General features: G+C 42.5%; 1 protein-coding gene across 6 annotated transcripts in view; it reads right to left on the bottom strand.

The window, feature by feature from the left end:
* Positions 1–12,277, bottom strand: part of AP2A2 (adaptor related protein complex 2 subunit alpha 2) — an 89,387-nt gene that overhangs the window by 53,800 nt on the left and 23,310 nt on the right. For all 6 annotated transcript variants that reach the window (XM_090032446.1, XM_090032447.1, XM_090032448.1 and 3 more), the window contains exon 2: positions 7,044–7,112. In XM_090032446.1, the coding sequence (XP_089888572.1) occupies positions 7,044–7,112 (69 nt within the window). The remainder of the gene's footprint in view (positions 1–7,043; positions 7,113–12,277) is intronic.

The raw sequence follows: 12,277 nt of genomic DNA, 5'->3' as shown, positions 1-12,277 counted from the left end.
TTCAACTGTTAGAGCTGAAGAAGACAAACCAATAATGGTTAACCTGTACAGACCAGAAGACAGGTTTCCACATGCTGAAGTGTTTAAGTCTCCAAACACCTATATTGTTTGCAGATGGGATTGTTCCACTAGCATTTAAAAAGCTGAACCCCTCCAAGCCAAGCCTTAGATATACAGATTTATCAGCTTCTCCCAATGTTTTAATGAAAGGACAGTTCTATTCCATAAATTTTCCTTTTTCTACTACCAGATTACTGAACAGCGTTGACACACGTAAAGCAATTACACCAAATTCCCAATAACTTGGCAGCAGACAATATGAAGTTCCCTCCCTTCCTTAAAGCTTGTATTATTACTTAATAATTTTTAGACACAAGTAGGTCCTCAAAATAACTGATATTCTATTTTTGAGGCACCTTAAAGTTCATATTTACTGATTCTTAAAGACTTTGGGAATGGATGCTGTATAAGCTTATCAGACTAGTCTACCCCCTTCAAAACAGAAGGCTTCCATCCCCTACACTTGATTATTTTAAGGAACCTTAACATTGACATCCTAGTTCATTGAAGACTGTGTTAAGTGTTGTCAGAGGCATAAAGTACTCTGATAAACAAGAGGAGCATTAGAGTGCAAACTACAGCCTGTGCTGATAAGCATTACTTAACATGGGGTTTCTTTCTTTAGTCCCTAGGCTTTGAAGATAATGGAGTACACTGTACATGTTGTACATTGGAGGGTAACAGACCTGAGAAACATCCTCCAAGAACTGGATGTCAGAGTGAACAGAACTGAAGAGGTCAGCAGCCTACAGCTTGCTGAGACATTTAATTCGGCCTAGGGGTGGGGAGGGAGACAGAAGTGGGAGGGTACTCTGTGGTGTTTCAGTGGCAGGGGGCTTTGTTCATGCGCTGCAAGGGAGCAAGGGAAGCAGCAGCAATGGTACTGCAAGGGGTAGCAGTACCAGGTCCATGGGTCCAGGGGCAGTTGAATAAACTGTACTGGAAGCAACTGGAGCCCAGAGCTAAGTACTGCTAAAAGTGGTCCTTTACTGCAAAACGTTGCCAACTCCTTATAGAGCATATAAAAATCTAGGCAAGAATATTGTTTTCTAGATCCTTTCTGACATTTGATAGCTGGCTGGAGATTACCTGTGACACTGGACAAGCTATTATTCAGTCATACAAGAGGTGTCCTTAAAAAGAAACAGGTTTTTACCTAGGCTTTCCTAGCAAGGAAGCCACTTTTACTTCTAAAAAGTGGATGGCAGGTTGGCACAAAAGACTACGATTGCTAGTTGTTAGGGAATTATTTAGGAATGCTGCAGAGCTAGGTTCAGTTCACTGCTCCATCTCTAGACCATGAAACTTGGCCAGATATCAAGGAATTTACATCAACTACCCTACCTTACAAGACTATTTGTTGTGGGGCTCAATATCAGAATGTCAGCACACCCCTATTTGGGGTTGAAGTGTGTGGTCTTCAGCCATAGGGAGCTATCCTTGGAACCTGCAGAGAAATTGTTGTGTGTGTAGCCTAGTTAAATTTAGCATGTATGGGGAGATGTCTGTGGTCACCAAAAGGAAAGGAAGAAATGGAAAAAACAAAAACAAACCACCACCCTTCCTTCCAAAACACTTACCTCGTGACATTTACATAATTTTTCCTTTTAAGGTTAAAGGCTACAAATACTCCTACATAATACTAGAGTCAGCGATATTTTCAGATGGATATCTATGGTATTAGATTAATCACTATTGTGAAGGCTGCACATTGACAAAGTTCATGGTTGACACAAGTTTGTACCCTTCAGCTGGGGCACTGTTCAACTACAAGGAAGCCCATTGCAACCCGATACTGGGGACATGGAAGCCATCAATTAAGACCTTCATTTTCTTGTGTGTGTTTACTCCATCTCAGGAAAGTCAATTATGGTTTTCTGGTAAAGCCTGAAGAGTAGTACTAAGAGACAAATAGAAACAAGTGTGTGCGTGTGGTGGTGGGGTGGAAAGAGGGCAACGGGACTTACTATACAACTGAATACTTCAGGCTCTCTCTCAAGGTCTTGCTATCACCAGCATGACGCAAAGGTTTTGGTACTAATATTTTAAAACAACTAATGGATCAAGCCTCACCTATACTTGACATTCTCATGCTCTTCTGGGAGCAGACGGCTCACACAATTTATGGAAAAAACATAAAAGCCTAGGGGAAATGAGAATTCAAACATGGAATAAGCTTCTACAAGTGAATTTTAAAAACGTCTCTCTACAATAATTCAGTAGCACCTTCCACTTAAGAGAAAGGCTTTCCATCAGAAGAGTGAAAGGCACAAGTGTGACATCACTTCCTACCCAGAAATCCCCCAAACCTCCCAATCAGTTTTATCCACAAGTACTAGATACACCATCAAGTCCAGTGAAGAACATTATTGCTTTCACTTTTTTTATATATAAAATGCTTGAACACTTTATAAGAGCCCAGATCTGTAATGAATTCCTTCCTTTACATAATCCTGACCCAAGTAGTTTTTTGGATTAATTTCAGATTTATGAAAGATGGTGGTACTTTTAGCTCTGAAAACTACCACTAATATAATAATCTCATAGAATATAGACTTGGATCTACAGCAACTCCTCCTCTCCAGTTTTTCAGTTATAAAACACAACACGATTGAGCTCATTATTCAAAATGGATTCTTTTGTAAAGGAGGTAGCCAGATACACAAATCAGAACATAAGATTTTTGTAGTCCAAGGGCTTATATCTGCTTTTATCCTTTTTCAGGTAACTTCTAACAGCCATATGATCTAAAGTCCTGTTTGCTCTGCTCTATCGCTGTATCTGTAAGACCTGGATGCAGACTTAGATATCATGTGCAGTGGGTAGGGCATTAGGAAAGTGTGCCCTCCTAAAATACAAGACATTTCACTTCAAGTAATATATATTTTTTTGTTAATTGTAAAAAAAAAAAAAGCCTTTAAAATTTATACCTCTAAGTTGAGTTCACTTCACTGGCTCAGATCCAATTTATCCCAGTGAGCCAATTTTTTTCATTAAAAAAGACTTTCAAGTTTGCCAGCTTCAAGTCAGGATAACATCCATGTTGACAGCTCAGGGGAAGTGGATACAGTTAAGTTTGAAGGAGGTAGAGCTTACAGTTACAGAGCTAAGCAAGTTTTATAAGCAATCTATCATTCATTACCAGAAAGACTCTACTACTCTGCCCTACTCTGAAGAGACAGTGCACTAACAGTTAATCATGTATTGTAACATGACCGTTCCGGTAGGTGCTTGTACACATCATAGGGTTTAATCCTCATTAAATTAAATAGGCTTATAACCTTTAAAAGTGTGTTTCTTTTGGAGCATCACATTAGTGTTTGCACATAGTAGGTTTTCAGAATAATTCAGCCCAGTCCCTGGCCAGCTCTGCAGGAGAACAGGATGGTCCTACCCCACCCCAGAACCCCACACCACTGGCCATGCCATGCAGCCATGGGAGTAGGAAGCCGGCACACAGCACTTGGAAAAAAAAAAAAAAAAAAAAGCAGCAGCAATTCAAAGGGATGAACTACAAAAAGTCACCACACCACCTGGTGAACAAAGAGGCTCGTTACACATCTGAGTGCCTTTGTGTTTGCATGCAACAAATCCACGGATTTCATAGACATCAGGGCTGGAAGGGACCTCGGGAGATCAGAGTCCAGCCCCCTGCCCAAAGGGCAGGAAGTCAACTGGGGTCATAGGATCCCAGGAGGATAAGCATCCAATTTGCTCTTGAAGGTGTTCAATGTAGGCGCTTGAACCACCTCCGCTGGCACTGTTCCAGACCTTGGGGGCTCGGACAGTAAAGAAATTCTTCCTTATGTCCAGCCTGAAACCGTCTTGCAGGAGTTTATGACCGTTCGACCTAGTCATCCCTTGGGGCGCTGTGGTGAGCAAACATTCCCCCAGATCCTGGTGGTCACCCCTGATAAACTTATAGGTGGCCATCAGATCACCCCTGAGCCTATGCTCTTCCAGGCTAAAGAGTCCCATGTCTCTCAGCCTATCATTGTAAGATCTGTTTTCCTGACCTCTGATCATGCGCGTGGCTCTCCTCTGGACTCTCTCAAGCTTCTCCACATCCTTTTTGAATTGCGGAGCCCAAAACTGGACGTAGTACTCCAGCTGTGGCCTCACCAAGGCCGAGTACAAGGGGAGAATGACGTCCCGGGATTTGCTTGAGAAGCATCTATCGATGCAAGCCAGCGTTTTGGTCGCTTTACTAGCCGCAGCATCGCATCGCAGGCTTATGTTCATCTTGTGGTCAATGATGACCCCCAAGTCTCTTTCTTCTGTAGTGCTATCCAACGTAGCACTGCCAAGCCTATAAGGATGCTGCAGGTTTTTCCTCCCAAGGTGGAGAACCTTGCATTTTTCGGTGTTAAACACCATCAGGTTCTCATCTGCCCATTTGCTGAGCTTGTCCAGGTCAGCCTGGATCACCCGCCTATCTTCTGGCATGGATGCTTTGCCCCAAAGTTTGGCGTCATCGGCAAACTTGGCCAGTCCACTCCTGACTCCAATGTCCACATCATTAAATGAAGATGTTGAACAGTATGGGTCCAAGGACAGAGCCTTGAGGGACCCCACTGGTCACAGGGATGTGACACTAATTCCTGGCAAGCCAAACTATACTACATTTGAGGAGTTTTAGTTTAAATGCACCAGAAAGACTTGTAAGGTGTCCTGAAATGCCACTCATGCAAAACAGTTACGCTGTTGCAGCGCAAGAGAGGGGAAAAAACATGGTGTGTACAAAACACCCAGCTAGACTAGGACCAAAAGTTGCATTTGTCCTCAACAGAACCCGCCCCCCGACTGGCATGTATGCACATCACCCTTCCAATCAGGATTTAATGGGTAGCTGAATTCAGTGCTGCTTTTCTCCCACCAATTCAATGGTGAAGTCCCAACTGCTCAGACATAACAGGGAACATCCCAGGACAAATTGCTGGCATTTTTTATCCCATGAACCTTTAGAAAAAAAGTCCTGGGACAATGTACATCTGAACAACTGTACTTTGTCCTGCAATAAAATAGTTTTTCCCCAGAGGAAAGAATGTAACATTTGCCAGTTGCCCCTGATAACTAGTAAAGTCGTACCCAACTTCCTCACCACTATATGGAGATCATAGTACAGTTTTAGCTCCTTCCCTTAGGAAGACTACGGCAAGTTTTCTACTGCTTCGATTTTACCTTTGGAAAAAAGGCACGTCTCAGAAGGTACTTCCCTAGTCATTTCTTTTGAATTTCCATTGCATGCAAGATACATGCCCATGTTGCACAAAAGAACCTTGAGTTGGGGTGGGGAGACAAAGAAAACACATTATACACAAATGAGGAAGTTCAAACACTAATTACCATAAACATCAATTAGTTTAAGAGGCCAACCAGTTCTGCATGCAGAATTGTTTTCAAGCTTCAGCTGCATAACCCTCAAGACATGGTTTTTTTGGAATAGCGTTTAAAATCTCCAATTAAAAGTTTGGTTTTAAAAATAAAACAAACATTTCACAGAACTCCCTTTTTTCTAATAAGAGATTTTTAAAAAAAAAAGAGTGTTTTTCCCCTGGGCAAAGGAAAAAAAGTGTGGCAACCAAATCTGTTGTTAGGCTTGAACAATCCAGCAGCTTTTCAGAAACCAATGACATGCTTGCAAACACACTTCAGAGCCAATATTAAGAATAAGACAAGGTAACACTTCAGGTTTCTAATTTAAGTAACAGTCACTTGTTCCATTTAGAACCAGGACCCTATGAAGGGGAAGACATTGTTAGAGTAACAGCTGACAGAAAGATTGTACCAAACAACATCCACCCTGTTACACATCATCTAGTCATGAACAGCCAGCCTCAGAGCAACTTGGTTTTGTTTTTGTTTTTTACTCAAACACCACAGCTACCATTAGAAACTCCCCAAAATACAAGGCACCATGTTTATACTACAAAAAAATTGAGATGCAGAACAGTTATTTCCAGGACTCCCACTGACAATTAAATATCATCTGCTACTTAAAACCCAAGACAAACTGCCTTATATTGAAAATAATATTACAAGCCACGTTAAAAAAGAGATATGGTACACTCAGTTTAAAGGCATTACACCAAGTTTTCTTCTTGAAACCGCTACGTTACTTAGATAACCCAAAAAGGATATCCTCTACAGAAATATGCTGCTAGTTTAGTGGTTATATACAGCCACATATCAATCCGAGATTTAGGATTACTTGTTAGATGATCGAGCAACTGCAATCCATAATGACAAAAGGGAGCCTAGCATTCAAGTTACAGTAGATAAAATGCAAGATGAATTATCATAGTCTAGAAGAGCAATTCTCAGCCAGGGTGCTGCAAGCTGGATGCTATTGGGGCCAGGTTAAAATGCCCCACAGCTCCTGAGAAGCAGATGGAGCTGGAGCCCATGCTTTTCTGCAGCCCTTCCTAGTCCAATCCTACATGCTCCATCTGGGAACAGGCATACCAGGCAAGTGGGACTGTCCCATATCCCTCTTTCCAGGAGCACGAGGGGTCAGACTGGGAAGGGCTCTGGCAGGAATAAAGCACTGGCTTGCAGGCATTTGCAGTGTCTGGCAGAAAGAGCTAGGTGCAGGGATGCCCAGGGTAGTAAGACTACCCTTATTTCCCTACCTACCCCCTTCCTCCCTTCTGCCACCCCCAAACAAATTCAGGGGCACAGGGCAGTTCCGCCCACAGCACAACTCATTAGTTACACCTCTGCTCCTACATGCTTTCAGTCAATCAGAAAAACCCAATACAAGCAGGAACATGCAACACTGCCCTCGTTGAGAACCACTGGAGGCAAGACAAGACAGTATAACAGTGGCTCTCAGGCGGGGATGCCGAAGTCAAGGCACCCCTCTACAGCTATTATAACTAAAGAGGGTGAAAACCACTGATTTAAAGATGGCCACACAGAAAAAATAATTAAGCCCAGAGTTGATTTCAAGGTGGAGTTGATACTGGCACAAACACACTTACCTTTAAATTTTGACCGAATGTTTGCCAGTTCTTTGTTTATTCTCTTTATCTCTGCTTCTTTGCTTTTGCCTGAAAAAGAGCAGAAACACTAGATCAAGGCCTGGCATTTCAAACAGCTCCCTAATTTATTCCACCATGTTCCCCTGCTCCCTACCCCCCACTAATCATCCATCTAGAGGGTACAAGCAGCAGATGTTTCCACATGTCACGGAACAAAAACAAAATGTCACGTTATACAAAATGTGAAAATTTTATACAGGAACTGCATTATCCTTAAAGAACCTATGCTGAAATGGTTCCAAGGGCACTTATCACAAAACTTATTTCAAAATCTCCAGACATGTGGAAGCTTACCTCTTCCATTTGTTTCAGTTTTGATTTATATTCCTTAGAACGTATTAGTTTCTCCATTTTTTTGTGAAAGCCAACAAGAACATTGGGTCCTTGACAGAACATACATACTTAGGCTGCAAGTTAAAACAGAAATCCTTGACATCCTTGACCAACTGCAACTTGTAGCAGGAATGGGTCAGAGCATTTAGGCAGGCAAGGTTCTTTGAGTGGATGTGATATCTTTTATTAGACCAAATGAGTAGCTGAAAAAAAAGAGTTCTTAGCAGCTTTTGGGCACAAGTCACCCTTCTTTAGACACAGAGAACCCCTGCTGGTCTGAGACTCCAAGGAATGAGAGAAGCTAGAAGTGTAGAGTCTCAGACCAGCAGAGACTCCCTATGCTTAAAGAAGGGTGACTGCACCCAAAAACTGACTAAACTTTGTTCTAACTACTCAGGTGGTCTAATAAAAAAAAGTTATCACATCCACTCAAAGAACCTTGCCTGCCTATGTCCTAAGACCAACACGGCTACAACCAAAAACTCAGAGACATTTTAACAGATTAAAAACCTAAAAAAAAAAAAAAAAAAAAAAAAAAAGAAGTCACCAACATAGGACTGTGGCTTTTCTTTTTAGTTTTTCCATTTAGTCAGACTGGCATTACCCTCAAAAAAAGGTCCCTGAGGAATTCTGTTATGCCATTGCAAAAGACCTCCTACAATTAAAGTCCTTAATACACAGACAGCTTTCATATTGATTATCCGTTAGTGGATGGGCAATATTAGCAGCCTTTGAGAGCCTGACCTTAGAGCTATTGCAAAGTGGTATGAACATAGAGCAGAAAAAATTCTGTACATAAACCCAATAAATGAAGAACAAGGCTCTAGCACAGCGCAAAAAAGGACAGTTACAAGCCAACAGAACGTTTGCATGAAAGAATATAAAAGTACTGCTGTAGAAGGATTAAGTTCACACCATATTAATAGGAAACTGCCTTACCAGCACAATTTGTACTTCACAGCATTTGTTTTCCAAGAATAGACATACAAATATTTTCTGCTTAACAGGGAAGAAAGCCACCCATAGTTATTCATAAAGACTGGTTGTATTTTGCCACTAAAATGATGCAACTTTTTCCTAGCTACACAAAACTATTCAAGCTTCATAAACATGCAATACACAAATCGGCATTATACCAGTTGTTGACCTTGTTACCCTGCTGGAAAATTAGCTGCCACTTCATTTTTAGACAGAAGCAGTGAAGGCTAGTTTCCCTTACCTCTATTTGGAACAGTAAGGCTGCAAGACACCTCAGGTCATTTAGTCCAACCATGGCTCAAAGCAGGATCATCCCTGACTACACTATCCCATTAAAGCATTTGTCTGAACTGCTTTTAGAGACGTTGAAGGATGAAGACACCGCAACCTTTGTGGGTAGCCTGGTCCAAGCTTTCACCACCCTCAATCAGGAAGTCTTTTGTTACTCAAAACTAAGCATTTTCCTTGTTGCAATACAAGGCCAAAACTCCTTTCCTGTCCCCTGCATCAACACAGACTAGTCCAGGAGTCAGCAACATTTCTGGGCAGTGCCAAACACTCACAACCCCAACTTGTAAGCTGTTGGCATACCAAGGGCAGATGGCAAGGGACCCAATCTCTGGTTGTGGCAGCACAGCCCTGGCCCCTTCCTCGAGGTGCAAGTGCCAAGCAAGATGCCTTTGCATGCCACGGTCTGGCACATGTGCCAGGGGGTGCCTATCCCTGACCTAGTCTATCACCATCTTTATAGCCACCTGTGACAGACTAGGGTTTTATTATAATATTTCAGTTTTAAAATCTGTTCATAGATTGATTTGTGTTGTATTCACTTTTCATACCTCAGTTTGACCAGTTGATGCAAGGGAAAATGAAGGGTTAGAGTCTCTAAGTCTCACAGCAGCCCTAGTGCGGGAGGAGACCATATGGACCTCCAGCATGGGACATTTTAAAGGCTTTGTTAATGCAACAAGGTGGGGGATAGGAGGGCAGTTTGGGGCTTGTGAACTTCCAAGAGCTAACTTGGGGGAGCTCTGGACTGAGGGTTGGACTGGGGACAGAGGGGCTGCTTAACCCTCTGGAGGGGGCAGAGAACAGCAGACTGGGTGTTTTTGCTCCAATAAGAACCTTTATTAATGAGGAGCTGTTTGTCTGCTTGGAACTTTGGCGCATGCTTTTCCCTATCAAGAGACAAGTCAAGCTTCCCCACAACAATTCAAAAAGGATGTGGAGAAACTTGAGAGAGAGTCCAGAGAAGAGCCACGCGCATGATCAGAGGGCAGGAAAACAGATCTTACGATGATGGGCTGAGAGACATGGGACTCTTTAGCCTGGAAGAGCATAGGATCAGGGGTGATCTGATGGCCACCTATAAGTTTATCAGGGGTGACTACCAGGATCTGGGGAAGCGTTTGCTCACCAGAGAGCCCCAAGGGATGACGAGGTCGAATGGTCACAAACTCCTGCAAGATCGTTTCAGGCGGGACATAAGGAAGAATTTCTTTACTGTCCGAGCCCCCAAGGTCTGGAACAGTCTGCCAGCGGAGGTGGTTCAAGCACCTACATTGAACACCTTCAAGAGTAAATTGGATGCTTATCTTGCTGGGATCCTATTACCCCAGTTGACTTCCTGCCCTTTGGGCAGGGGGCTGGACTCAATGATCTCCCAAGGTCCCTTCCAGCCCTGATGTCTATGAAAGTCCAGAAAGGAAGCTCCCAGGAGGCAAGGCCACAGAACTAGAGGGTCAGGAGCCAAATGGCCAGGGTCTCAGGAGCTGGAAGGACTCGGAACTCTCCCCCTACTCTGGAATCAAAGCCTAGGCTGGCTTCAGGGGGCACTCAGACACCAAACAGAACTGGAGAGGTCCCAAGCAAGCACCCACTGGGGGAGCAGAAGAAGGTATCTGTAACACCACCCTTCCAGCATTTGAAGACTTCAAAGATTCTACCCAAACCCCAGTCTTCTCTCTTCCGAACTAAATAAACTCTAGTTCTTCCAGTCTGTCCTGAGAAGGCATGTTTCTCACACCTCTAAATCACTTTGTTCTCTGCTGGACTTTCTGATCTGCCCACATCTTTCTTGATGAGACCCAAAAAGTGGACACTATTCCAGGTGAGGCCTCACTAGTACCTAATAGAGCAAGATAAAATTACTTCCCTTAATTTGCAAGTGCACCTCCTATTAGTACAGCTCAGTACCATATTGGCCTTTCACAAGATAAGTACAACCTTCTGACAAAACGCACCTATCAATGGCTCAGTGCCTCCCACCCCAAAACCAGCCACCATTTAAAGCAATCATGGTGCTGTATGAGCAGGTCGTACAGTAAATCAATTTCCAAATTCAATGATCCACATGGGTCTAGCAGCCTGCAACAGGAAGAGAGGCAGCGACAAGCAATAAGACAACATTATTTGCCTGAAAACTCAAGGAAGGAGCCTTCAACAAGAACTGACTGGGTAGATCAACGCAAGAGGCTGGAAAACACATAAAATAATATCACCGTTACTTTTAAGTTGGGGGGGGCAGGTTTGGGGTTGAATTAGATGGGCAGGTAGCTTTAAAAAGAAGAACTGAAGCTGTGCACTTTATTTAGCTTAAGCAGATACCTCTGCCAGAATGATTAACAGAAATAAGTGGGTATCAATACACAGCTCTGCATCAACAATACACACATTGCTGCTTTGGCACTGGCTCTTTACCACCTATTGTTGTAAATATTTATTTGTTTCGACCTGTCCCACAATTGAGTCTATTACCCTATCTGCACATCAATAGCTGTCCATTACTGTATATTTAAGTGAGGCTTTCTATTCTGTAATTTCCCCCCAGAGCTTTACAGAGAGCATTACTTAAGCAGACAAGTCTTGGCAAAGAATGCATGAAACATCATAGCTACAAACATTTTAGACTAACACTGTCACCACACAGCCAAGGCAACATCTTGAACATCCTGACCTAGCCACCTAGGTCTTTAAGAAATCCACACACACTGGAAAAAAGTTGTTAGGATTTAAAATAACCCAGTTCCCAAGTGCATTTCAATCTTCATACTTTAGTCCAAAGAGTGTATTTAGCAAGCTTATTTTGCAAAGTTTTTACTCAGAAATGTGTTCCCTCCCAGGCTGAAATTCAAGTTGTCAAAGCACACAAACCAGCATCTTAGCAGTGGTGAGAATGCCTCAAATCACTCTTAGAACTGGGACAGCAGTGAGTAAATTCAGTTACTTCTGCCAGTTCTATGACCCTCCATAGCATATCAAAGTTAGATTCACCATCTTGAGATTTCAGTACCATTGCTTTGATATTGGTCCCTTTTGGGAAGATCTTTTAAATCCTTAGCTAGTATCAGAAGGCTAGTTTACATGCCCATTTGATTTGAATGTCTACTACCTATACTTTTTATTTGTGCATACATTAAAATCCAGCTAAGAACTATTTAAGTTACACTACTCAGCATTTCTCAAAACTCTGTAGTCACCACTAAGGTGACCATGAGTTCAAGAACAAGAGGGGTGAATTAGGAACATTATGAATGTCAATAAAATATAAGAAATTAAAATGCAGTTCCCATTAAAAGTTGCAATATATTTTTTCTCTTGCTCATAAAAGTTTAGCAGCATTTCAGTGTCTGGGCTCCAACACCATGTTAGTGGAGCACTATTAGTTCTGCCTTCAGGCTGAGAAGAGATAAAGAGCTTTGCAGAGAAATGGGTTGGGAAGAAAAACAGGGTGGGGGAGAACAACCAACCCCCATGCACTTGAGTTTTCTTTTGTTGCTAACAATAAGACTAAGCAACACCTTTGACAATTTTGTGAGATCTGTGTAGAGGCAATAGACAGCATGCTAGCTATTAAAAAAGAA

Source organism: Crocodylus siamensis, chromosome 2, assembly GCF_052110815.1.
Source record: "Crocodylus siamensis isolate JL-2025a chromosome 2, ASM5211081v1, whole genome shotgun sequence".
Classification (NCBI taxonomy): Eukaryota; Metazoa; Chordata; order Crocodylia; family Crocodylidae; genus Crocodylus; species Crocodylus siamensis.
Note: the sequence above shows the minus strand (reverse complement) of the source record. Positions and strands in the feature narration are given on the sequence as shown.